General features: G+C 39.1%; 2 protein-coding genes and 1 long non-coding RNA gene across 8 annotated transcripts in view; 2 read left to right on the top strand and 1 right to left on the bottom strand.

Annotated features, from left to right (window-relative positions):
* The window catches only part of LOC146466299 (uncharacterized), a 246,582-nt gene extending 244,927 nt beyond the window's left edge, over positions 1-1,655 (bottom strand). The window contains exon 1 of the long non-coding RNA XR_014868060.1: positions 1,325-1,655. This is a non-coding gene — a long non-coding RNA (uncharacterized LOC146466299). The remainder of the gene's footprint in view (positions 1-1,324) is intronic.
* LOC146466297 (glutathione S-transferase Mu 4-like) lies at positions 364-25,749 on the top strand. Of its 4 annotated transcripts, XR_014868054.1 has the most exons (12): positions 364-486; positions 603-678; positions 4,221-4,285; positions 4,657-4,704; positions 5,815-5,848; positions 5,966-6,015; positions 7,029-7,079; positions 8,672-8,767; positions 9,624-9,713; positions 11,323-11,343; positions 12,129-12,304; positions 25,705-25,749. XR_014868054.1 is itself a non-coding variant. In XM_085127485.1 (11 exons), the coding sequence occupies exons 1-11, from the start codon at positions 451-453 to the stop codon at positions 12,210-12,212; spliced, it is 651 nt and encodes a 216-aa protein (XP_084983611.1). In that variant the 5' UTR covers positions 364-450; the 3' UTR covers positions 12,213-12,345. The 4 variants fall into 4 exon arrangements, 3 of the variants coding, with proteins under 3 accessions (XP_084983611.1, XP_084983613.1, XP_084983612.1); XM_085127485.1 differs by lacking the exon at positions 25,705-25,749 and having other exon boundaries at positions 12,129-12,345; XM_085127486.1 differs by lacking the exon at positions 25,705-25,749 and having other exon boundaries at positions 376-506; positions 12,129-12,345.
* On the top strand, positions 12,425-25,698 carry LOC146466298 (glutathione S-transferase Mu 4-like). 3 transcript variants are annotated; one of them, XM_085127489.1, is made up of 11 exons: positions 12,425-13,360; positions 14,925-14,970; positions 15,146-15,221; positions 15,503-15,567; positions 17,703-17,750; positions 18,162-18,195; positions 18,312-18,361; positions 19,383-19,433; positions 19,831-19,926; positions 21,016-21,105; positions 24,018-24,536. In XM_085127489.1, exons 2-11 carry the CDS (start codon positions 14,935-14,937, stop codon positions 24,069-24,071), a joined length of 600 nt encoding a protein of 199 aa, XP_084983615.1. In that variant the 5' UTR covers positions 12,425-13,360; positions 14,925-14,934; the 3' UTR covers positions 24,072-24,536. The 3 variants fall into 3 exon arrangements, with proteins under 3 accessions (XP_084983615.1, XP_084983616.1, XP_084983614.1); XM_085127490.1 differs by lacking the exon at positions 12,425-13,360 and adding an exon at positions 25,533-25,698 and having other exon boundaries at positions 14,820-14,970; positions 24,018-24,038; XM_085127488.1 differs by lacking the exons at positions 12,425-13,360; positions 17,703-17,750 and having other exon boundaries at positions 14,820-14,970.
* Positions 25,750-26,968: the final 1,219 nt, after the last annotated feature.

Genomic DNA, 26,968 nt, shown 5'->3' with positions numbered 1-26,968 from the left:
GTTCTCCAACTTCGTACGCTGATACCTGATACCAACCGAACCGATAGCATGCTAAGTATAAGCGTAAGCAAGCAACAACGGGGAAAAAACCATTGGAAGGGACTATCGGAAAGTTTAAAAAAAATTGACATTACTTTCCTTTTCACGGCAACAAAATCCGACGTTTCTCTGTACATAGGTCGCTCTGCTGGTAAAAATTAACAGAAAATAAAGTTAAAGAGTTGAGAAAATTTGGCCATCGCGAAAACTACAAACGGGTTATTATTTTGTGTCTGGGGCCGGGGGTAGGGGTGGGGGTTGTACGGGTCGGACCGGACAGGGGTCAGGCTCGTCTAGACCTGGTGGAACCCAGTCGATGCTCATATCTTGGAATCCTCTTTGGATCGAAGCGTGTTCAGTTTGTGAGTGCTTGGAGTTTTGTGTTTTCTCCACAAAGCAGATACTGACACAATGGCACCAATCCTGGCGTACTGGGACATCCGCGGGGTATGCTGTTCTATTTAGAGGTTCAGTTGCACTTTTTCAACAGTTATTCGATTTTCCACGTGGCCAGGCTGCAGAATTATTAATTGCGTAATCAGTGTTGATGGTTCTTTTGACAGCTTGCAGAACCGATTCGTCTTTTGCTTCATTACACTGGAATAGATTTCAAAGATGAGCGTTACGAAATTGGGGATGGTAAGAATAACTTTGTGCATTTTGGTTTAAAAGCTATAATTAAGTCTTAAGCTTATTGCATGCATGACCACATGCGAGTTTAGCATTCAACAAATCCAATTTCACAGCTGTACTCGATCTTGGGGGCAACATTTCCGCGTTTATTTAAGCGTATTATAAGGCTGAAGCTTACATGCTTTGTGCAAGAGTGTGGACCTGCCATATGCCGCTAATTCGTCAGAAAATTCACGAAGCTTCTGCCATCTACTGATAAAGGTAGCTGATGAATTATTTTCGCGGTTGGTCAAATCCACGCATGAAATCGACAATTTATACATTGTATAAACAAGATGCCTATACTGGCATTTACGTGAGATGCATTTTTTCCAACTGTATGCTTCGCATATTTATAAAGCTATCCTTGCTAATGGAATAGTTTGAGTCACGACGATCGCGTTACGTTGTTTCCCATGTATTAAGCTACTCGGGGTTTCACCGGAAGATTCGGAAATTCCATTACGATAACGTAAGCCTCTCAATGACTTTTTTTTAGTCTCCCATCGTGGTCTAAAACTGTCAAACAAAGCACGATTCCTTCGCCAGGAACTCTCCAATTTCCACCTTTTTAAATGTCGAGTGCTTCTTAGAGGTTATTCTTTCGATTTACCTTTTTACAATAACTGTCCAAATTCCCGCGCGCTGATTGGCTCGTAGCTATTGTCTATAAGAGTACAGACAATAAAAATGACGTCAGATGTAACGCGCGCGCTTTCTCAACGAAAAAAATAGTCAATTCCGCTCGTACTTTTTCCATGTTATTGTAAAGAACAAATCGACGGCAGTTTTCAATGGTCTATACTCTTATAGACCATAAAATGACGCCATAAAATGTCCAAAACTTGGCAGTGAAACCACTCGCCTGCGGCTCGTGGTTCCACTTGAGTTTTGAACATTTTTGACGTCATTTTATGGTCTATAAGAGTATAGACCATAGAAAACTGCCGTCGATTTGTTAATTTCAAAATGGTGAAATTTCTTTTTGAAAACGGCACACTTGAGTCCACAACATAAGCTTATTGTTAACAATATGGCGCCACAAATTTAATCCAAGATTAATAATGGTAATTGAACTGAGTGGAATTGCAATTTGGTCTGAAATAATACGCGTGATTTCAAAATCGAACGAGCGCGCAGCGCGAGTTTGATTTGAAATCACAAGTATGATTTCAGACCAAAATTGCGCGACACAAAGTTCAATTATCACTTTATTACACCTCTAGTATTTTGAAATCACAGAGTATCATTGTCAATATTAATATTCTATTTTTCTTACCTCATTTCCATTTTGATGGGCTAAAGAAAGGATGTGATTTAGAGCAAAAAATGGTGCAATTTGGGAATAAATCGCACTGTTAAGAGCCAATCAGATTGCAAGGATCACCAGTGATTTCAAAATGGGTGTAATAAATGAATAAATCAAATGATGCTTTGACGTCACACAGGTAGGGGTGAGTGAGTCTCCTCCCTCGCGATATAAGCGACAAGAATGGATTTTGATTGGCCTCCTTTTGTTAAGACAATCAGAACAATACATCCCGAGTAGGAGAGGGGAGAGTTTAATGAATAAATTAATGTACAGATTTGTAGCTACGATGAAGAAAAAAGAGAAATCGACCCGTTTTAAGACACGGTATGCCCCTCAGGGCATCCCGCGTAAATATACAATTTGATATCAATTGATAATTAAATTGATGTCAGTTTACAATCGATCGATATTGGAAAATGAGTAAGGAAAATTTTGTGACTTAAAACATGGTATAAAAAATTGTCATACTTGTCCAAAATGCTGTTATTTTGTTTTATTCCAAAAACTTAGGATTTCTGGATACTATTTTAATTTGGTGATGATCGTCATGCATGATTATATACCTGGCCCTGCCAGCTTTTTCTGAGTCAAATGTATGAGATTTTCATCTTGTCATGACTGGAATTTCCAAAAACGTCCCAGCCTGACTTCCAAATTGATTTCTGGCGAATTTCTGAAGACTTCCAAATGTTGATAAAGTGTCTGAAAATGTTCCGATGACCTTTGAACACTTTCGATTCGAACGGATTGTAGACATTTGAAATCAAAATGCAAACTGAAGCAGGAGTGTTGTGATACAGTTAGGACTCAAATGCAAAGTCAACATTAAGTCCCGTGATTTTTGGGGAGAAACTGAATTCTGAATTTTTGTTATTAATCATGTGTTAAAGAACAACAGTCGCTCTTCTGGATTTGTGAGCCAGGCATGAGAAATTGTCTTAACTTCGCAGGCGTGAGACTCATGCATAATGAGTGAGAGTTGGCAGGTATCTGATTATTCAGATCTATGGGATCAGGTATAGTATAGGGTGCCTGAACTGACATATCAACTGATACATTAGTTGATATGTCGATTGTTACTCAATCGATACTTGACCGACACATGACTGATATGCCAGTCAGCTATTGAATATGAGTTAACTGCTAGCCCACTGGTATATAGGTCGAGCCTCCACTGATGTCAGCTGATGCATTGACTGTGATATCATCAGTACCGTATTTACTCGAATGTCTCCTGTGCAGCGCTTATTCGAGGGCGGTGCTTATTAAAGGCTCATACCACAAAGCCAAAACATTTTAATTGTACAAGCAAACGCTGACAATCTCCTTACTGCAACAGTTACCAGGAAGAGAAAGAGGGAGGTTGGGCCTGTCGTACCGGCGAAGTTTACAGCCTTCACGCAAGAACTGAAGAACGCGAACATTTTGAAGAAAGAACTGAATGAAAGAGCATCAAGATATACTCACTTCGAACTGAAAAACATCACTATTGATGAAAATAAATTCCCATTGCTAGCTTAGAACCGCATTGCAGCAATTACGGTGTATTTTTATCATCTTATGGAAATACTCAAATAAGCACCGCACCTGAGCTGCGGCGCTTATTCGAAGGCGGCGCTTATTATCCATTCCGCTCCATGTGCGGCGCTTAATTGAGGGCAGCGCTTATTCAGGGGCGGCGCTTATTCGAGTAAATACGGTACTGTAGCTTTTCAGTCAACTACCCTGGCATATTGGTCACCTGTTGGTCCTGTATCAGTTGGTAGTTGAGTGAGAGTCGACCACTAGCCCACCAACACTTAGCCACCTTCAATCCAATCTTGTACCCAGAGTCCTCAGACTCTTTGGCCAGCAGTTGGTTGCCAGGAGACTCTTCTGGCAACCAACTGCTGGCCAAAGAGCCTGAAGACTCTGGATACAAGATTGCCTTCAATCAATGAACATCCAATAAACGTTGCTACTTGATTGACCCCCTACTGACAAGTGATCAATATATTGGGCATTACTTGATCGAAACTCGATCAAGTAATGCCCGACATGCCACGTGTATGCGACTCCTTGCCACAGATACCAACTATCCACTGAAACTTTACTAAATTTTTCCACTGACAAAGATTATTGATTGACGGTCAATGGTCTATATTGGCAGGATACCAGTCGACTCACGCTTAACTGTTTCATTTGATTTATATTTTAGCTCCTGATTACAATGCAGACCGTTGGCTTTCAGTCAAGTACACTCTTGGACTGGATTTTCCCAATGTAAGTGCATTTTAATTAATAAATAAATTAATTTTATAATTAATTGATATATGTGATTGCACCATCAATTAGTGCACATCATGGCTACAAGCATTTCAACATTTTAATAATTAGCCTGCATGATGCAGACGTATTATTTTGGTTAAGTGCTATTAAGCCCGCTGTCATCTCGGATGTTTTAAAAGCAGAGGAAGATTGGGGGGATACAAAGAGGTGGGCATTAGGCTAAAAGAAAACTTTGATTTGGTCTTGCATGGAATTTCAAGTTTTAAGTCTTCCTTGATTTCTAATAAGCCCCACCCATTCTTCCAAACTTTGTTGCAAACCAGACCATGATCCAACTAATTCTTTCATTTGATTCTATATTCAAGCTTCCCTATTATATTGATGGAGATGTCAAGATTACTCAGAGTAACGCAGTAAGTTTTCACATGTGTTTTTTGTCTTGTATTATCTATGAAGTTTAAAATGCAATATTTAATTTTCCATGTTTTAAAAACAGTTTTTAGCCCCAGAAATTATGATAGAGGAATGTATTAGGTTTTGACCCTTTCCAACCTACCCAATTTTAATTCCAAAATAGCAGAGAAAAACACAATGCTCTGCATGTGCGATGTACATGTACCATAATTATAAAAGGTCTTGATCAGTGAAATTCATTTCTCATATGTATCATGCAAGATAACTGAAGGAAGTCAGGTTGAGTATTTGGATATAAATGGTTTTGAAACATAAAAATTAAAAACTACAAAATTTCACTGATTGATATAATTATGTCACAATAATATGCCTACCTCCAAGCCGTCGCTTAATTTGCGGCTTTTAATGTATAGAACCACCTGAGATATGTCAGAATCCTTAAATGCATTAATTAAAATTAAAAAAATTTAAAACATTCTAGGGGTGGTAAACCACACCATAGATACCAGGGGATACCTGCTACGGTATTTTTTCTTTCATTCCCATTCAAATACAAAGATCTTTCCAAGCCAAGTTTGCTGACAAAACTTCACTGCAATTGACCAAATGTTGACCAAGTTATGATTTAGGTACCCCGTTATGATGGTAGGGGTAATGAGAATCATGTCAGAAAGCAAATCAGATTTTATAAATGAGCAAAACCATATTGGCTTTACAGTACACTTGTGTAAGTCAAGTTATATACAATCATGCTTATTGTGGTACATTTCTTCTCCTGGATTAATTGATTGCAGGTTCCACCCATTTTTCCCGAGGACAAATTGTCCTTTTGTTGAATGTACATGCATACTTCACTTACCATACATGTATAGTAGGACCCCACCTTGTGACCACCTCGAACTACGACCACTATTTTGTGCCCCAAACAAATTAAAAGTCCAGTCATTTCCCTAGGTTTACAACCTCGTTAAACTGACCACCCTGTTATTACGCCCACGTTTTCACAGTCTGAAGGTGGTTGTATTAGTGTTAATTGGTTTCTGCTGTACTGATAACTACACATACATTAATTTATTACCACTCTCTGTAACAATAAATTAACTTTGCAGATATTGCGTCACATTGCAAGGTTGAATGACTTGTGTAAGTGTGAAAAAAGTTTTTTAACTGTTACGGTAATACAGTGTTTTTTTGTTGTTACTTTAGTTAGTAAAGTTAAGTTAACTTATGGTGGATTGTTTCATGTTATCAATTTTTAAGGTGGCTCCACTGAAGAGGAGAAAGTGCGGGTGGATATTGTTGAAAATCAGGTTTGTTCAAAGGACGCACATTTCTGTCTGCCATTGGGAGGGGTACAGGGGCACGGATATTTTCTTGAACAATACAAAATTGCTATGCCTTTATAGTGGAGGCACGGTTGTGTAATGGTTTAACATGTTAGACTTTTGATCAGAGGGTCGGTGTGGTGAGGCTAGGTTGACCCTTCATTTCAATAGGGAATTGAACATTAAGGAAGAACGACGGCGATGGTGTTCGACAATGCCGCAAAGCGATAGGTTTAATGAGCAAAAACAATCGTTCTGAACATGCGTTTTAAACTTTGGTACATTTCTTTGCTGTTCTCTGCAAAACAACAACGTGAAATTATGACCAAATTCAAGGTTTTGTGGAGAATGTGAGCACACAATGGTGAATTAAAGGGGTGCCTGGAAAAAAGCCATAAGTGACTTCTGATAAAATGCTGGATTCTCCTTCCAAATTTCATTGTATTCACTTGTGAAACAAAAGGAGAATTTGACCTTACATCAAAAGTCGCTTAGGGCACGCACCCCTTCAATTGTTAATTTTCTTTCATAACTTAAATGCCACGCCTACCAATTTGGTTCCTGGGTAGTTCATCTTCTCTGTAGAAGTTGAATGAGTTGAAATAACTCAAATAAAATAAAACGTTTTTCAAGTGATGTTTCCGTTGGCGTTGCCGTGGTTGTTGCTTAAGTTCCCTAATACTATTTCCTTAAACAAGAAACTTTGCTCCACATTGTCTCTCTTCACCCAGGTGTATAAATGGCCACCAGCAACATACTGCTGAGGGTAACCCTGCGATCCACTAGCTAGCATCCCATCCAGGGGTGGGGGGGGGGGGGGTACCAATACTGCTAGTTGCTTCACGCTGCAGAAACCTGGCTAAGCTCCATGACCATGTGGGCCAGTTAGGCTAAAATATGGCTTTACAAATTTACAATCGATGCTACTGTATGTTGTTCTGTTTAAACATGTCTTTTTTGATATGTACATTATTTTGTGTTCCCCTGACTTTCCACAGCTTATGGATTTGCGTAACAAGTTTATTGGAGTGTGTTACAACCCAGATTTTGTAAGTGTGACTGAATGTATTGAGATTAGAGTGTTTTCAATTGAGTGGTGTAAAGCCAAATCCAGACTAATTACTCTGACTCAATCAACGGGTGCAAACCGTGCAATGAATCAATCAGAACTTGAGGTAAATACATGTGGCTTGCTTCAAGCACAGGAAAACGTGTACAAGCAAGTCGCAATTAGTTTTGGTTTTGTTTCTTACTGCTTGAGCCGAAATGTTGGGCGAGTTTTGTTAACCATTCACAGAGTACAGTACAGTACAGCAAAACCATAGCAAATGTGAAGTTGCTTTCGACACAAATGAAATCACTCTACTGTTGATTGATATAAATAACTTCATTCATTCATTCATTCATTCATTCATTCATTCATTCATTCATTCATTCATTCATTCATTCATTCATTCATTCATTCATTCATTCATTCATTCATTCATTCATTCATTCATTCATTCATTCATTCATTCATTCATTCATTCATTCATTCATTCATTCATTCATTCATACATACATACATACAACAACAGTATACAGAAATACATTAAAGATTACGCCTTCAACACTCAAGCAAAGTGAAGATTTGGTTCGCAATAACGGCAGAAGTTTGAGATTAGCTATGAAGTTTTTTTCTACGTACAACGATATGTATAACGGCGTTAGTTCCTAAAGAAACTGTGGTGCTGCGTCTGTGGGGAGTAGAAGGGAATGTTTGGTTTATCAACAGAGTTCATAATTAAAGGTAATCTGGCCACCGTAAAGAGATTCCAGTGCTGACTGAGCTCAGGACTAACCCTTGAAACGCAGCACTCGAGTCTCTTTACGGTGGCCAATTTACCTTTCGTTGATAATCAAACATTCGTTTCCAGAGATTCAGGACTGCACGAGTGACCGCTGTGATTATTGTACGCTCCAGTTTTGTTTTAGATAGGTGACCTTGGCTTTTTGTGCCCTGGAAATTACAGATGAGTGTGAGTGGCTTTTAGTTTAATACCTTCCCATTGTGGGGTCTTTTCGCAGTTAAACATACATTGTAAAAAAATAAGAATAGTCCGCTGAAGATGGATCTTTTGCTTTGAACGTTCAAAGATTGTAAGTTTTTTTTTTTGTGAATTTGCTAAATCATTTTAAGATATACTAAAAAGGTTTCGTCTTTTTTCGAAGTGAATTATGTGGAGGACTGGTCGGTGCTCTGTCTTCTTTTTTGTTTGAATCAGTCTTCATATCATGTCTTCACTTCAAAAAAAGACTTGAAACTTTTTTAGTAAATCGTAAAATGATTCAGTAAACTTACACTCACAATTAAGTTTATCATCTTTGAGCGCTCAAAGTATACACGGACTTTGCTTAATTTATGGCCTTTGACCGCAGTGAATGTGCGGCCACCGTCCTTCTACAAAATGGCCAGGATGGGAACTGTTCCTTAGTACACAGCCTTTCAAGAGGCTGCTCACCCCCCCCCCCCTCCCCCACCCTCCCCTCCCTCGCCCCCCGCTTCCTTACCATTGCCCAAGACCTGACATGATTAGTAGCATTTTAAGATCTTTTTCACTATCAACAACTTTTGTTGTATTAATGTTCTCCTTCCTGACAGGAAAACCTAAAGGAAAACTACATAAAGGATATTAAGCGAACCATTCAACAATTTTCGGACTTTTTAGGAGACAGAAAATTTGTAACAGGAGACAAGGTATGGTTCTGATACCTGTATATTGTGGAAGGATTAAAGGCAAGGCTTCATAAGCGCTTAAAAGTTTCCAGGCGTGATCACATAACCAACGAAGCACTGTACGAAGAGGGAACATAGACTTAAGGACGGTGCCTCCTAATACAGAAGAATTTTTGCACAGTTTATGACTATGCGGAAAAAGCAGATTTTTGTTCATGCTGCTGGATTTCAGAAAGAAAATTGGGGGTAGCGGGGCAATTTTTTTAGAGATAATTAAGCAATAATTATTCTAGAAAAAAATCAAAGCAACGTATGGCTTTCTTTTTTTTTTTTTTACAAACTGAAGCTTTTGTTATTATATCTGAAAAATGCATGGTTGCCCCCAATTTTCTTTTCTACTTTCTCTGCATAGTTTTAAACTGCGCAAAAATATTCCTGTATTAGTGGGCACAACCCATAGGAAACCCGAGTAGCTCCAATGTGCAGAACCTGTGCGTAGTAACAAAAGTAGCACCGTCCTTAAGTTTAGTGGTTACATCTGTGAAGCAACAACGAGGTTGCATCACACTGCTGTTTTGGGACCCAGCACACCGGAGGTCTAGAGATCGCCCAGCTTTGACGTATATTGATCAGCTAGAACGAGATGCCCAACTACCAAGGACAGCGCAGCTCGACCTAGAAGAAGTGTCTTTAAGAGGCTCTTCTCCCAATGTTCCCTCCCGCCTAATTATATAAAGTAAATTCTAAACAAATTTCGTATGAAGAAAAATTGATAACATAGAGCACACGACGAAAAACTGCTCAGAACAATCTTGTATTTAAATATAGCGCATTGTGTTTTGTCTGTCTCTTATTATTTGTGTTTGTTTTATGACAGATTTCATTTGTGGACTTCATATTGTTTGAGTTGCTCGACCAGCATCGGATTTTTGAGGCATCTTTGTTAGAACCTCATAGCAATCTTAAGGTGTGCTTTATTTGTTAATGGGTGTTTGTTTGTTTTGTTTCAATTGAGTGTAGTACCACTAACACCAAAGTAATTATTCTACCCAATCACTAGCCTCCCACGCAGTCGTTTCTAAGGGAGTCTTATTACCCTTCTTCTGCGTGGGAGGTTGGCTAATCACAAGAAACGCAAATATCGGAATGAACCAATCAAAACTCGATGTGAATTCGTGTAGCCCGCGTCAATTGCGGGAAAACACGTGCGAGCAAGTCACGATTGGTTTTGGTTTTGTTTCTCATTGGCTGAGAAAGTGACGCGAATTTTGCTAATTAATCACAGAGCATAGAAAAGCAAAACCAATACGAACATTAAATTACTTTAGACACTGAATGAAAACTGCGTTATTGTCGCGGCAAAATTAACTCATCCGAAGGTAATTGTAGTCAAACGTGTAAGAAAATCTCTGAGAGTAAACTGCAATGTAACACATGGTAATCACTGTTATATAGCGTTGTCATTCAGCCGTTGCTACGGACTGAAAGAGATACAAACTTTCAAATGTAGTTGTAGCGCGAAGGTATAAAGCACAGGGCGCAGAGGAGTCAAATTTGCTGTAAATGAGCGGCTAAATTCTCAGGCGCAAACCGATTTTGTTGATTTAAATACGAGAACTTGATCTAACAAAGCGTCATGGGATCTTATTACGCGTCTGTTGAAAGATTACGTTGAATTTGCGCCGAAAAATTCAGCCGCTCATTTACAACAAATTTGACTCCTCTGCGCCCTGTGTATAAAGCAAAAATTATTTAGCATTGGGGAACTCCTATGATACGTGGATGAAAATAAGTGAAGAAATTGATGAAAGCTCCTTTTAAACTAGTGGCCAACAGACAGTAGTGTTAACAAGGTTGGCTTAAGGTGATTCCGCTGAAAAAGAAGGAGTATTTAAAATTGTCTAAGACTTGGTCCAGTTCATGACTATGTTATGAGCATTACAAAAATGCAATAAAAAATGGGGGTCACCGTGCTCGTTTTTGTGCAACCTGGATGGCTATTATAGTAAATAGATGACCCACGAGGTTTATGTTAGGAACGCTAGTAATCAGAAAAGGGAACTATCATTTCTAGAAAAATTAATTTCTCGCATTAAAATATCGAAGCAGTTCAACAAAATTTACTTTAATCTTACACAACAAACTATTTTCATTGAATTGCAATTAAGATTATGAAAGAAATTAAAGATTTTGCTGCGTGTGCACGTAAGCAGCACTACCTAAATACGTGCTTTTTAAAGCATTCAAATAAAAATATCTCAAAGTAGAGTATTAAACTTTTCTTTAAATCGCGATATATAGTGGTCAACCGTATGACATTTAAATTGATGCATTAAAAAATGGGGGTCACCGTGCTCGTTTAGAAGAAAAGGACCATTTATTTTCCTGCCGAGCTTAACCTCAAGGAAATCCCGTAATGTTCTGCGTGCGCGCGCTCGTGCGCGCGCCAAATGACGCGAAAAATTATGCGCAGCAAGGATGCGCAATGCAATTCAATGGAATCACCTTAACCTGCTTAACTTGTCCGTCAGAAAACATGAATTTGGCTTATGTTAATTTTTGTGCTTTTTTCCCAGGAATTCTTAACCCGGATTGAGGTAAAAACTCTTAGTTCCCGTAACACGATTCAATTTCACTTTATGTACAGTAGTTGTTATGTGTACAGTATGTCTGCAATAACGCTCTTTACAAAATTAGGAGTGTACATGCACAAAGTTTCAAGAAACCGTCTTACGTAGTATTGCACACAGCTACCATCATGTCATTTGTTAACCTTGAAGTGCTGCGCGCAATTTGTTTGGGTAATCACTTATGATCTAGTGGTTTGGGGATGGTAGAACAGAACTCGCTTTTCAGCCTGAAAAAACGTAAGCCAAGGCAGGACTCAACGTTTTTAATCTCGCTTTGTGAAAGTTGTATTTGAGAATGTCGAACAGCTGGTCCCCCCCACCTCACAGGATAAAAACTAGTCCTCTAAAACCTGTCATGCCAGGTTCTAGAATAAACGTTAGCGCCTTGCAATAGAGTGTTTTCATTCACGTGACTACCGGCCATATTGGTTTACTGAAACAAAAGAAAGTATTTGCATAAAAATAGGGTTCAATTCCCAGAGGTTTAGTTTGGGACACCAACATGGCCGCCATTTCTTTGTTTTGGGACACCAACATGGCCGCCGTGACGTCATGTGAAAACACTCTATAGCGTTGGTGTGAATGCGCGAATGCGCGAACGAAAGGTCTGGAGTGTGGGAGGAATGAAGAGGGAGACTGGGAAGAGGCTCGCGCGCGTGCATCCACTCTTTTGGTGCTTTCGCCACGTGATGTCGCGCGTGCTTTCTACAAAGCAACTGTTTTGAAGTCTAAATGATTTTTCCTTTCCTTAGGAGCTACCTGCCATCGCTGCTTACCGGAAGTCCGACAAATTCAAGGCTCATCCCATTAACAACAAAATGGCAAAGTTCAAATAAACCCATGTAGAAGTCAAACTGAACATGTAATGGAAGAAGTAGTATTTAACAAACAAGACATTCTTATGTCTTGCTTTGAATTTGTATTTTAGGTAGCAGTTTAGTAAGGAAAATATAGGCTGTTTTTTAATTAACTACAAAGTGATGTCACTGTTTTTAGTCTCACTTAAGGAATGTCAGTCAGTTCGCCGAAATACTGATAAGCCAACAAATTCGTTTACATAATCCTTCCTTCTGTGTCATTTCCTTCAAAAGGAGTCGCTGGTTTTAGTCTCATATAAAGGAAGGTTAGTCAGTTCGCCCAAATACTGTTTAGCCATGACAAATTCGCCCATAGAAAAGTCTCTTCCTATGGGTCATTTTAATACTTCAAAAACTTTCGCTGGTTTTAGTCTCACTCGAAGGATTGTCAGTCAGTTCGCCCAAATACTAATTAGCCATGACATTGGTAATACAAGGATCGAGAATTCTCGCAGGACCTCTGAGCGCGTGTAAACTTGGGTGACACCAACTGAAGGTTTTTCAGCAAAGGAGCAACGTACTTGTTCCATTTAAACCGGTTTAATCGGAATTTTGGTTGAATGGATTGTACCCCCTGGCAATATAGCAGATCACATGGTTTCCCGATGACATTCCGATCCCTGAAATTTTCGGCAGGTTAGATTTTCAGCTTAAGAATCTTTACAGAACAAAGTGCGTTAGCTTGCACTAATTTGTCTTTTAAGAGGCATTAAATTGATGTGGAAATGCAGGAAACGGCATCTGAATTATTTTGCTTTGATGTTTTTGTTGGATCCCCATGAAAACACCCTCCCAACGTGAGCTTTGAAAGCGAAGCTAAAACAGAAGTTATGTTAAAGAATAAAGCATTGGCTAGTGCTTTTTCAAGACCGTTAATTCAAGCCAACAAAGAGAGGAGCCTTTCATGTATCGTTGATGACCTCCTGTCGATATACATTGCAGGGCCTTTTCGTCTCCTTACTCGAAGCATCAAAATATGAAGTAGACTTTGCATGTGCACTCATCATGGCTATAAGTGCAAAATTCGTGTACTGGTCACGTGGAAACTCAAGGAAGGTTTCTTTGTGTGGATAATATCAGGACAACATCAACTACAGGCTCTTCTCGGTACTCAACCAGATAGCGAGGTGAGAGACTCGGGGTAATTACATTGAGCCAAAATTTTTGATTTGTAATAGTCCGGCAATTTTCCGTGTAAATCCAATCCCGCGAAGCGCCTCGTTTCCAGTTGCAAACTTTCAATCTCATTGGTTGAAAAGCTTGTGTGACACCGGGGACGAAGCAGGAAATTTTTGTGCAAATGAACAGTAATTATCTCCAAAGGTAGGCCATTTAATTTGTTCTGGAAGATTTTCGATTCATCCACCCGTGTCATTGTAACCTGGTTGTACCAGAAATTTTGGCTAGATGGGTAAGCCCAAAGCAATATTGCAGATCACGCGATTTTGCTAGCAAGAGTCTTTCTCAACGACGTTTAATAAAAAATAATTTAGCTGGAGCTGCGCTATATTAAGTTTGGTTAATTCCTCAAATACTGAATCCTGTCTTAAGATATAGGCAGTTGGAAAATTTAAACATTTCTTTTTGTTTAGCATATTTCAGTAGTAGTCAGAAACATTGGCGCCTAAAATGATCGATTCCCCTTACTATTTAGTACGGTTTTTAAGCAACAATCTTGGTATAATCAGGCGTCGTAAATCGCTCGTCACGCAACGCAATAGACTTGCTTACAAGTCGAGCTTAGAGAGCGCGAAGCGCGATCGTCAGAGCTCGAGCGCGCCAGGTCCATTCAATGAGAAGCGAGCGAGCGACTTTGAGAAAGTCTAGCAACGCAAGACAGTGCGTGACAACAGGAAGAAATGTCGATGACTAACCAGGGCAAAGCATCCATTTCCATTTCAACAAACATCGACGAACAAAGGAACAAAAATAACAACAACATAAACAGTGACCAAAGGGAGACTCTTGCAGCGAGTTCGTACATTTTGTTTAGCAAAAAGCTCTTCTTTGTTGGTGGTAGGATCCAGGAAAGGCTCGAGGACGACTAGCCCTGGAACCTGGTCGATGCCAAGAACAGCTTCGCTCGGGACGTTTGCCATCAGAAATTTCATTAAATAACTTCTTAATTTTCGCCTTGAAGCAATGGTTCCAATCCTTCGTTACTGGGATATTCGAGAGGTAAGCTGTTCGATTTTGTTTCTATTAAACAAATAACAAAACAAACAACAAATAAAAATAACGAAATAACGAAAAGTAATACACTAACTTGCAGGTAGCTGTTGCTATTCGCGGCGGGTTAATTTATATGTTTCCCCCAACAAAAAAGAAAAATGTAATAGCTTGTAATGGTACGAACAATGTATAAAATGACCGGTCGGTCTAGCAAAGGAACCAACATCAACAGTGTGGAAATTATATTCGAGTGAACTTCTAAAAGTTTAAATTGACAGTACTTTACATTTCTCCGAGCATAAGTCGCTTTACTGGTAAAAGTTGACCGGAAAAAAGTTAAAAAGTTGAGAAAAACAGCAAAACGTTTGCGTCTGGGGGGTGGGGTGGGGGCGGGGCAGTGGGCTGAGTCTCGTCTTGACCTGGTACCCAGTCGATGCTCAGCTTCTTCGAAGTGTCGATCGATGTGTGTTCGAGTTTCTGGAAAGTCTTTCAAGTAATTCTGTGCTTTCGTCTCCACAGACCAGATAGAATGGCTCCAGTACTTGGCTACTGGGATATTCGCGGGGTAAGCTGTTCTATTCTGAGGTTTAGTTGCTGTTTTTTAACGTTCGTTCGCCTAGTTTTCCACGTGGCTATAGACGACTGAATTTAAAACTAGCTAATTAAGTTTTATTCATGTCTGATTTGCCGGCTTGCTGTTTAAAGTTAAAATTAATCAGTGTTCATGTTTCTTCGAACAGCTTGCCGAACCGATTCGTCTTTTGCTTCATTACACTGGAATAGAGTTTAAAGATGAGCGTTACGAATGCGGAGATGGTAAGAAAACTTTGTGCAACGTGACATATTAAAACTTCTTCTGTCGACAAATTAAACTAATTGATGGACGATTATCGACAAATATCAAGTACTATTGACTTATCGACCAGCTTTCCGATAATCGATTTTGATCTATGTGTAACGTCCTGCTCAAAAAATGGCCAGCTCCTACTTGGCTTCAAATACCCAGACAGTTAATTTAATGTGCCTGTCTGCATAAATTATTAAAAGCCGGTGTTCCAAATTATTCAGCATTATGTTTCATTTCACTTATATTTTAGCTCCTGATTACAGTAGAGACTGTTGGTTTTCAGTCAAGTACACTTTGGGACTGGATTTTCCCAATGTAAGTATTATACATTAATGTGATTGTATCATCAGGTGCACAATTCATAGCCTGAGTATCAGGCTTTTCGGGGGGGGGGGGGGGGGGAGGGGGAAGAGAGGAGAGAGAAAGGAGAAAAGGGAAGAAAAGCCTGACACAAAAGCATTGAGCCGAGTATTCCGCCCCCTCGATGAGCATGACGCTTCGCGGTAAATAGTAGCCAATCCAAATAACTTCCGTTCGTGCAACTGTCATGTCAGCGATGACCGCTGTGAGAGATATGAATTGAAGTTACACAGACAGCTCCATTGCAAAAGACTGACCCCAAACAAGATATTTTCTGTTGAGCACCACTGACAAAAATTCGCGCCTAAATACAGCTTCATTACAGGAGGAAAATACAAACCTCACAGTTCAGGATGGCAAGACGTGATGACAAAAACGCTGCCGCAACTAATCAAAAGACAAATAGCCGTGATAAGAAACACAAGATCTCAGCTACGAAAACAAATAGGCGGCGGGACAAAGATTATTAAACAGTTCAAATCCTAACTTGAGAGGCTGTACTGTCACCAGACGTACTGAAACAAGCCAAACGTACCAAACCCAAATAAAATGCCTCAACGTGTATAAGAACGATCGACGGTTGCTCAGCAGGCGATAAACGCAGCACTCGTAACCCAGAAATGACAGAAATGACCTTTGATATCAAAATACAAAACATGCGACAGTTGCATTGTTTAGTCTATCATGGTGTGACGTAACCTTTTGTGTTTCGTCCAATCAGCGCCAACGTCCAAAATTCGGACGTTCGACACAAACTTCTGAAAAGTTTTGTGTCAGGCCTTCCTTTCCTCTTCTCCCCCTTCCCCTCCCCCTCCCCCTCCCCTTCCCCACTCCCCTTAGGAAGGCCTGATACTCAGGCTACACAATTCATGGTTGGCGTGACATTTTAAACACGTACAGGTAAATTACTGCACCTTTCAATAACATAAGAACTCTGAACTTCAACCCTTACTAATTGATATTTATCTGTTTTACTGCATGATGTCAATCGTAGCTATGGCAAAAACCGACTGGCCACAAAAATAATAAACCATCAAAGTTGATTGACATCCGCTAATCACAGGGTACGAACATGACCTTTCACCCCATTGAGCCAATCTTTTTTGTTTTCTCTGCGGTCCACTGTTAGTAGGGATTGATAGCAGTGAAAAGTGTAATGGTTGGTTGAATTTTGAACTTCAGAGTCCTCATGACATATAAAGGCACAGTAAATGGAAACTGCGTGTATTTTCAATATAATAATTTATAGCAAATTAGTGAAGTTTTGTTGAGATTTGCTTGAAACAAAGCCAGCTTCTCTCAATCTTCTCCCGTTTTCTATTTTCTCAAAATAAACCAATTCTCTTCCACCTTAGTTCCCCTTCAGTAATTTGTGCCAAATTTGCCCCCTTCTCACAGCCTTGCACAGTTCATATTGTACAGTTCCAGAAATGTCCCTACTGCCTTTCCTCCCCTCATCTAGAAGGGCACTCAAAATTCCTTGATGCATGGAAATTTTCTGAGATGCCAATTTTTTTGGAAGTAATAAAAATTATGACGAGTAATAAAACTACTAATAGTACTGGGTCCAGCAGGGATGGCGCAGTGGTGAGAGCGCTTACCTCCCACCAATGTGTCCTGGGTTCAATTCCTGGACTCAGCATCGTATGTGGGTTGAGTTTGTTGTTGGTTCTCATCCCTACTCTCAGAGATTTTTCTCAGGGTTCTCCGGGTTTCCCCTCTACTCAAAAAAAAAAAAAAAATTCCCAAATTCCAATTTGATCTGGAGATCGAGTGATCCAATTTGTGCTCTGCATGCTAAATATTGTACATTTGTCACTTAAATAAAGTGATTTATTTATTTATTTATTTATTTATTTTTTATTTGATAAGGTTCTATAATTTTGTTATTCCTTGATCCTGCTTCTGGAATAAAGTGTTTTCTCCATCACAAAATTATGGTATTTTGATTTGGGCTTGGATGAAATTTTTTACTTTTAGTTCTTCCTGGTTTTAATTCTTTCTGATAAGCCCACACACTCTGCCTATTACCAAAATAGAAATCAGGCCATCCATCTGAAGTAATTCTATGATTTGATTCTATATTCAAGCTTCCCTATTATATTGTCGGTGATGTAAAGATTACTCAAAGTAATGCGGTGAGTGTTTTTACAGGTATTTTTTGTCTTGGGACTATAATTGGCTATGAACTACAGTATTCAAATTTCCCTTGTCTTAAAAACATCTCTTTTGGAACCCGAAAATGGGTGTTGAATGTATTAAGTAATGATGGTAATATGGCAGCAATGTGAGAATCATGTCAGAAAAAGAAATACAGGTAAATGAGTAAAATATTGGCTCTGCACTGTACTTGTGTTATACACGTACAACTGTTTAATACATGTGCAACTGTATTAATTAATTAATTAATTAATTGATTAAGTAAGTAAGTAAATGATTGTCTTCTGCCCATCTTCTCTAGGTCCATTTGCTCTTTTGGTGCATACAATTACAGCCTTAATTGATTAATAATGCTAATAAGTATAAATATTTATTACCATTTTCTGCAGATATTGCGTCATATTGCAAGATTGAATGACTTGTGTAAGTGTGCATGAAATTTATAAAACTGTTAATACAATGTTTTGTGTTGTTACTTTAGTTAGTTAATAAAGTTAAGTTGACTTATGGCATATTTTTTTTTGTTATCAATTTTTAAGGTGGCTCCACGGAAGAGGAGAAAGTAAGGGTGGATATTGTGGAAAATCAGGTTTGTTTAAAAAACCTTTCTGTTCTCCATCTAATGAGAGGGGTACATGTATAGATATTTTCTGAAACAACACATTAATTGCTATACCTTAATTTACAGTTTGATTGGATAGTTAGAAAATTGGAGAGTTGGCAGTTTGAGCCTAGGTTGGCCTCTTAATGGCCATGTTGTCTCCATAGACAAGCTGAAAGTTTGCTCATGCACATTATTGTGACAGTCTCTCTTTATCCCGCTGTGTAAATGTCTCCCTGAACATAATGTTGGGGGTAACTTTACAATGGACTAGCATCCCATCCAGGGGGGACTGTAGCAATACTCCTAGCTGTTTCATGCAACAGAAACCAGTTTTAGCTGATCTGGCCGTGTGGGCCACTTAGACCACAGGCAGCCCAAGTTCACGTCACTAGAGAGCGTGTAATAAATATTAATTACTAGTGGGACGATGACCTTTGAGCGCAAGCAGTAGTATTGGGTTACAGGCAGCTGTTGAGAATTTAAACGCGTTATAAGACTAATTTGTATGGGAAATAAAGTACAGTCAATTCTGACGCTTAAATGATGCTAAATTTTAACTTTCATTCAATAAAATGAATAAAACTGTCTCACCTCTGGTGTTTTCTTGTGCGTTTGGGGGCTATTGGGGGCGTTCTTTGAAATCACTGTCATTCCCTTCATAAGACGGAATCAAGGCAGCACACTCGGATTTCGACTGTCTTATGAAGGGAATGACAGTGATTTCTTATAACATGTTTAAATTCTCAATGGGTGCCTGTAACCCAATACCACTTGCACCAAAAGGTCATAATCCCACTAGTAATTAATTATTACACGCTCGCTAGTGACACAAACTTGGGCTGCCTGTGCTTAGACTTGAGTGCAACTTAACCAGTACCTTAATTACCCTTATTACATAAACAATAGCATTCATTTGCACTTGATGTTAAAAGCAGATTGTTCTGTTTAAACATGCCCTATTTGATATCTTATTTATATATATTGATATTCTTCTCACTGTCCACAGCTCATGGATTTTCGTAAGAAGTTTACTGGTGTGTGTTACAACCCAGAGTTTGTAAGTTACTTATATTGCTTATATGTAAAGTACAGAAAGACAGGAGGACCTAGATTTGTAAATTGAGGAATACCACAAGTTAGCCATTGGCTGTGTGAGAGAGAACCATTTATGGAACGTTTTTGTTTGCAATAATATCCAAATAAGGTGCAAACCACGTATGAGAGGTGCCTCTGACACCAAAAGTGTTTAGTTTAGAAATGAGAATAGAACGATGTCTTTGTTTGCCCCTGTGGTGACAAAATGTCCAGGATGGTAGCTGTTCCTCCAAGAGACTACTATCCTCCCCTCCCCTCACCAATGCCCAAGACCTCACATGTGGCGCGCGTTTGTAGGTGTTTAAAAGCGCTCATTCACTTTTAACAACGTTTACTGTATTTGTTTGCCTTCCTTCCAGGAAAAGCTGAAAGCAGACTATATAAAGGACGTTAAAAGTACCTTTCAACGATTATCGGACTTTCTGGGAGACAGAAAATTTATAGCAGGAGACAAGGTATAGTACTGGCATTTTTTGTGGCAGGGCAAAAAAGAGAAGCTACATGTATGTTGCCACGAATCATCCCTAAGGAATTCACTCAGTGCGACAACTGTGATGATCATAGCTTCTAGTTTGCAAACGTTAGTCAATGGCAGCCAATAATTTTGTCACCAGTATTTCCAGATCTTTTTTAGGACTTGTAAAAAAGGCCTATCTCTCAGCCAAAACTTGTTAAAAACTGTCAAAACTCGATTGATTAGTTCTTAAAGTCCTTAAAGTGTCAAAGACATTTTTTCAGTCACGAAATCCCAAGAAAAACAAAAGTCACACAACGCTAAATGACACTTTTCCCGGCACAATAGGTTTTGGACTTAACAAAAAAATATAATTTGTTAAAAAAATTGTCTCCCTCCTCCTTTTAAAAGTCTTGTAACAATGCATGTACGTGTCATAATGTGCCAATATAACTTGTTACGTTAAAGCTTTCACCCCCAGGGGGGGGGGGGGGGGGGGTACTCCGGCTTTCAAGTGACGGGGATGATCGAAGGATTTTTTGGGGTTTGAAATTTTCGATTCCGGGATTTCTTTGGGTAGGAAAATTTGGCAAGTATTTTTTTGGGTGGCTTGATTTAAGTAGGGATTTGTTTGGGTATTCAAAACAAGAAGATTCGTGGTACTGTGCCCGCGTGTCCCGGCCGCGTTGTCATTCTGCATAATGTTATTGTTGCCCGAACAGAAGATGTTCTTGGGTGTCTCGAGTGTTGTTAGAATGACTAGCAGATGATGAATGAATGAATTCGGCATGGGATTTTTGGGGGTTAAGTTTTGGTCCAGGGATATTTTTGGGTTTTCCTGGAAGCCCTAGGGATTTTTTGGGGGTTTTGATCTTTGCCCCCATTCGATCATCCCCGTCACTTGAAATCCGGAGTACCCCTTGGGCTGTCACCTCTCTCAAAGTAGAGTTTGAACAAATTTCGTATGAAGAAACACTGATAAAGAAACAGAGTACACGATAAAAATATACTCGGAACACTGCAATGTTGCATGTAACATCTAGGGTACGGTCTTGAGTGTTTCTTTTTTTTCGTGTTTGTTTCACGACAGATTTCGTTTGTGGACTTCATTCTGTTTGAGGCGCTGGATCAGCATCGTATTTTCGAGGCATCTTTATTAGAGCTTCATAGCAATCTTAAGGTGCGTTCTATTTCTTTGTAATTGCTTTAAGCCCTGGTCAAACGGCGCATAATAGTCAATGATAGTTAAAGCGCACGCGCTCCTTTGACCACCAACTATCATGCGCTATCATCAATTATAATCCATCAAACATTTTCGCTCGCGCGCGATTGGTCTAAACGCCTCACTTGACCGAATATACCCCAGCTAAAACTGGGGAATATCCGATGATATTCCCCAAGTGATATTCCCCAATTTCAAAAACTTCAGGGCGCGTCAAAATTGCATTTAAAATTAATGTCAAGATGGGGGAACGGTTTGCTTTTGAGACAGAAGGAGAGATAAACCCGCTGGTCGATAAAGCAATATCAGAAAACATCATACGCTCTAAACGTTTTTGATGAAACTGTTCTTAAACGAAATGTTCAAATACTCAAGCTCGTTGCTACATGTTGCGAAAGATATTTGAAGGATAATAACCACAATAGCCTCCATTTGACTTTAAAAATATGCTCAGATATTTGTCCTTGGACCTTATCTGCTCCTCGATGCCCACAGTTTTCCACGAGCTTCGCTCTCGGAAAACTGTTCGCTTCTCGGAACAGATAATGTCCGCGGACAAATATCTGAGCATATTTTCGCGCCAAATGGAGGCTATTGTTTATCTATCATTCACTTTGAGTGTGTTCAAATTCTTCATGATAGTTGATGATAGTTTTGCCCGTTTGACCACGCGCATGATAGTTGATGATAGTTCTTCGGTCAGCTGTTTTATTCACCAGCGCTCTCAAGATTAATTTTCAGTTGCTTCTTCCAACAACTGAAGGAAAACGAAGCAGGCAGCTGCTTTCTTTCGCCGCGAAAAATTCATCCCTGCGAAGTTTCGTTTGCGATGTTGACACTCGGCAGTGGCTGACACTAAAGGCTCACGGTAAACTATCGTCAGCTATCACGAGTTTCTTTGAGCCGTTTGACCACCCGCTTGATAGTTAATAATAGATAACAATTATTCACCGAAGTGGAGGTAAATATCCATCACTTTCACCGACACTGAGGTTAATAATTGTTTTAGTATATACCACACAAGCTGAATAACTAGCGGACCAAAAAATTGTTTTAGTTCTGACAATATACCGACAAATGGTATGAAATTTTAAAATCTCGCGCGCCACGCGGTAAGCGATTTCTTATTGTAGGAAGTTCCGTCTCGCTTTTTTGCAGACAAATAAAACTTTGGGAGACACTCGTTTAGTTCCTAAAGTGTCATTTCTTCAATTTTTTATTTTCATTGTAATTTTTATACTGCTCGGCAGTTTTCGTAAACAAGGGATTGTATTTTCATTTTCCGCCTTAGAATATGAGGTTGAAAAGATTAAATAACTTACCATTTAATGCCGTCAAACCAAACTTTGTTGCCATTTATGTATTTTTTTTAATAGCCGTCTCGTTTATCGAAATAATTTTCTATTAAGTAACCGTGGCGAAACGGGAAGCCATCTTGTTTCTCTTCGGCTGCTCGGAGGTGAATATTTACCGAGCTAATCACCTCCGAAGCTATCCAATCAGCGGACGCGAAAAGTACTATTCACTTGTGTGGTATTAGCCTGCATGACAGGCGCTAGTGTGGTATATACTAATTTTGACTATCATTAACTATCATCGACTATTATGCGCCGTTTGATCAGGGCTTTATACTAAGGGTGAGCCGGTATCGATATTAAACACTTGACATATCGATTCTGCGGTTTCCTTGAAAAATTTCGATACTTGCGAGAAATATCGGCTGTTACGATCTCTCTCGATACTGCTCACGTGACCGCTCACTTGTGCTGTTGCGCTCTGGCCAACCAGGACAGACGCAAACAGCGCCCCTGAATGGGCCAATCAGAATTCGAAGCAAATACATGTAACCGGCGCCAAGCGCGGGAAAACTCGTACGAGTTAGTCGCGGTTGTTTTCGGTTTTGCTACACGGACTTAAAATAATTTTAAAACAAAAACTGTGAAATGAAGTTGTAATTAAGAAAAGGTAAGCAGAAGTTAGTTAAGGGGAAGTCCTTCGATGTGTTGTTGGGAATAAGTGAAGAAATTAACGAAAGCTGCACAGAGTTTGCTTTGATTTTACTTTACTTCGTTCTGTGATTGGTTAGCAAGGTTTGCACCATTCTCTCAACCAATCAGGAGCAAAACCAAACGATCCCATAATCCCTCACTCGCAACATTCTCCCGGTAGTTTCTAGAGTGGGGAGTAGGCGAATCCTTGCTGACGTCATTGTTTACATTTTTCCTCATTAGCATAGAAGCCGTGGCCGTATATATGAACTAAATGCAAAAGTGGAAAGAGTTGATGAAGTTGAGCAATACACCCAATGCAAAAATGGCTGATATTTTAATATTTTTTGTCTTTATTCAAATTAGCCTCACTAGCCTCGTCCAAGGTAAAATATTCTTTTGATATTTGAACTCAAGAACGAGGCTACTGAGGCCAATTTGAATGTAGACAAAAGAATATTAAAATGGAAGTCATTTTTGCATTGGGTCTATTTGTGCAATTTTCAGCTCTTTGCAAGCACTGTTGAAGGAAATATCAGCCATCAAAAACTGCGAAATTGTTGGGTGGCAAAAAAGTTAACGAGCCATACATTCTCCGTAAAATTTCGAGTTTTTAGAAGAGAATTTCTCCGAAACCATGTGATGTATTGGGCTCAAATTTTCAGGGAAAACTGAAACTGTTATGCCCTTACAATATTCAGAGTTTTTATTTTATTAGCGTCATCAGATAGTGATAAGCATATGTTAATGAGGCAAAAAGTGTAAACAGGGATTCGCCTATATACCGCGTTGTTAATGAGGTTGACTGAGCTTGTCTGTTGGAGAATATTAATTTGGTTCATGTTAATTATTTAAATTATTTTTGGCTTTCTTTTTCCTCAGCAATACGTGACACGGATTGAGGTAAAAATTGTTAATTTAGTTCCAGTAACGTGACGCAAAATCACTTTTTGTACAGTACTTCACACTCTGTTTTTTTTTTTTTTACCTTTTTTATAAGAACGTCGAGGCTGAGATTAACCTAAATTCCTCAGACTGAGAGTTGATTAACAACGTTTTTATTTTGCTAATCTTTATATAAAATCAAGGTATGAAATGTAAATTAACCAAAATACTTAAGGGCATGTTTTGTATAACATTAACAATGGTGACACACATCTCGGTTTGTCATAATCAGCAGTTCTTGATACCATATCTCAGAAGGCAATGCACGTTAATATGTTTCCTGGCTCACCATGTAATTAAGAAAATCTTAAGAACGTTTTCAGCCTCAAATCGCAAAAAAATATAAGAACGTTCAGCCTCATTCTTATAAAAAAAATAGAGTGCAAAACTCACAGCAAATTCGGGGGTGTACTTGCACACGATGCAAGGAGCTGTCTTACGCAGTATTGCACAGCTAAAGTTGTGTCCGTTAACACGGTAACACGGTGCTACATGCTTGAAGTGCAGCGCGCAATTAGTACATGTTTGGTCTAGTTTTTTTTTTTTTTTTTTTTTTTGGGGGGGGGGGGGGGGGGCGGGGGAGGGTGGTAAAACAAAGCTCGCTTTCCGGCCTGGAGAAACGCGTGTAAAGGCTGGACGCAATGTTTATAGCCTCTCTTCTCAAACTCATTAATAATTCGTGAAGAGAAAACAAAGGAAATCACTACCGTGAAGGAGGTTTGGAAATGTGATCTTAACTGTCATAAAATTTGGTGAACTTTTGCTTTGAATTTCTCCAAGAATTATCAATACTAGTTTGAGAAGCTATATCAAACACTCGAAAGAGTGTTTCCTCCTATTTCCAAACACCTCGAAGTTGGTTAAAAAAAACTCGGCTGCGTCTCGTTTTTCCAACCTACTTCTCGGTGTTTGGAAATTGGAGGAAACACTCTTCCTCGTGTTTGAACTATTATATGAAAACACGAGCTTGACAAACGTAAGAAATACTTCTCCGTTGGAGCAAGTTACTTTATGAAAGTTGGGTTTGAAAACGTCAAACATTTTGACCATCCCCCATCCGCCCTCCACCCTCCCCCTCTGTAATAAAAACCATTCCTCTTAAAATCTGTTATGCCAATTTCTAGATTAAACCCTTCAGTCTTGCGATATATCACTTGCATAATTTGTATTGGTATGTTTGTGTCTAAAGATTACTCATGGGTATATGTGACACTGTTCAAAAGAGTTGGTTTCAAATAATGCTTTTTAGACTGTAAAAATGTCGAATTTTTTGTTTTGCGTTGGTACGAGTGCGCAAACCAAAGGTGTAGAGCGTGGAAGAAATGGTTAGGGAGACTGGGGAAAGGTTTGCGCGCGTGAATCCACTCTTTTGGTGCTTTCGCCGCGTGATTCCGCGCGCACTTTCTACAAAGCAACTGTTTGACAATCTAAATTATTTTTTCTTTTCCTCAGGAGTTACCTGCCATCGCTGCTTACCGGAAGTCCGACAAATTCAAGGCTCATCCCATTAACAACAAAATGGCAAAGTTCAAATAAACCGATGTAGAAGACAAACTGAACATGGAAGAAGTAATATTTGAAATAACAAGACATTCTGATGTCTTGCGTTTATTTTGTATTTAAGATAGCAGTTTAGGAAGGAAAATATAGTCTGTATATTAACTGCAAAGTGGTGTCACTGTGTTTAGTTTCACTTGAAGGAATGTCGGATTGTTTGCCAAATACTGATCAGCCATAACACGTTCGCCCTCAAAATATTTTATGTTAGTCTTTTCGCCCAAATATGATTAACCGTAACAAGTTCGCCCAGAAAAACGTCTTTGCTCCCACCGGGTCATTTATTTCGGTACTTTTATTTTGTCGCGGTGGCCCTTCCAAACACAGTTTATTACTGGCTTCTACATAATTGCCATTAACAACTATCTATCTACCTAACTACAATTATAGGACCTCATCCCTAGCGAACTTTTACATTTTCTTTACCCAATGTAGACGACATGCTCCTAAACTGTTTAATGGGTTTCAACCTCAGTGTGGAGTGGTTCTTTTCGTATCTGAAATCAAGGCAAACAAAAAAGGAGTTGCGCATGGAGCGAAACACTCTAGAAAAACTTTTCGTCATTTGATAGATACAGTACTCAATCAATCAACTTTATTTAAACACGGTAAATGGAGTCAGCAAGCGGGTGTCTAGAAAACTCAGACCTTAGACCTCAGACCTAGAAAACTCAGACCCCCTTCAAACTAGAAATCGCAGAAGAAAAAAATGTTGGAAATTCTAACACATTTTTATTGCAGTGAAATATTATACGCCATATTTGTACAGTGTCTGCCTTTTATTATTGCAAGATAACGGGGAAGGTAACATCACTGTTTCCTGTTTTGTCTCATGACACGAAATCGCTCTTTATGAGAATAAATCGACTGATTGGCATTTGTAAATTTGTAAAATATTTTATAAGTATTTAACACTTGAAAAGTCACGGCTCGTGTCATATTTATCAAGTTCAAGTTTCAAGTATTTTGTCCACAGCGACTCACTTGACAAGAAAACTCAGACCCCGTCATTCTGGAAAACTCAGACCCCCTTCCGACAATATAAAACTCTGGTAAAGAAATTAACGTGGTTTCTGCTTTTTCTTTATTCTCTCTGCACGTTTAATTATTTTTCTGAGTTTGAAAGGGGTCTGAGTTTTCCAGAATTGGGGGGTCTGAGTTTTCTTGTCAAGTGAGGTGATTGTCGCTGTAGACAATTTGACACGAATCGTGATTTTTTAAGTGCAAAATATTTTATTATTTTAGAAATTTACAAATGCCAATCAGTCGAGTTATTCTAAAGAGCAAATTCGTGTCATGAGACGAAACAGGAAACAACGTTGTTATCTTTC

This window comes from Pavona decussata, unplaced genomic scaffold (assembly GCF_977016875.1).
Source record: "Pavona decussata unplaced genomic scaffold, jaPavDecu1.1 SCAFFOLD_145, whole genome shotgun sequence".
Lineage (NCBI taxonomy): Eukaryota > Metazoa > Cnidaria > Anthozoa > Scleractinia > Agariciidae > Pavona > Pavona decussata.
This window is presented reverse-complemented; position numbering and strand designations above follow the sequence as displayed.

Bases quoted from the DNA above. Each gene is read 5' to 3' on its own strand.
- LOC146466297 (XM_085127485.1), top strand. From the start codon at position 451: ATGGCACCAATCCTGGCGTACTGGGACATCCGCGGG. The intron at 6,016-7,028 runs GTTTGTTCAAAG...GACTTTCCACAG, and splicing joins TGGATATTGTTGAAAATCAG to CTTATGGATTTGCGTAACAA. The intron at 8,768-9,623 runs GTATGGTTCTGA...GTTTTATGACAG, and splicing joins AATTTGTAACAGGAGACAAG to ATTTCATTTGTGGACTTCAT.
- LOC146466298 (XM_085127490.1), top strand. From the start codon at position 14,839: ATGCTCAGCTTCTTCGAAGTGTCGATCGATGTGTGTTCGAGTTTCTGG. The intron at 15,568-17,702 runs GTAAGTATTATA...TCTATATTCAAG, and splicing joins TGGGACTGGATTTTCCCAAT to CTTCCCTATTATATTGTCGG. The intron at 21,106-24,017 runs GTGCGTTCTATT...CTTTTTCCTCAG, and splicing joins AGCTTCATAGCAATCTTAAG to CAATACGTGACACGGATTGA.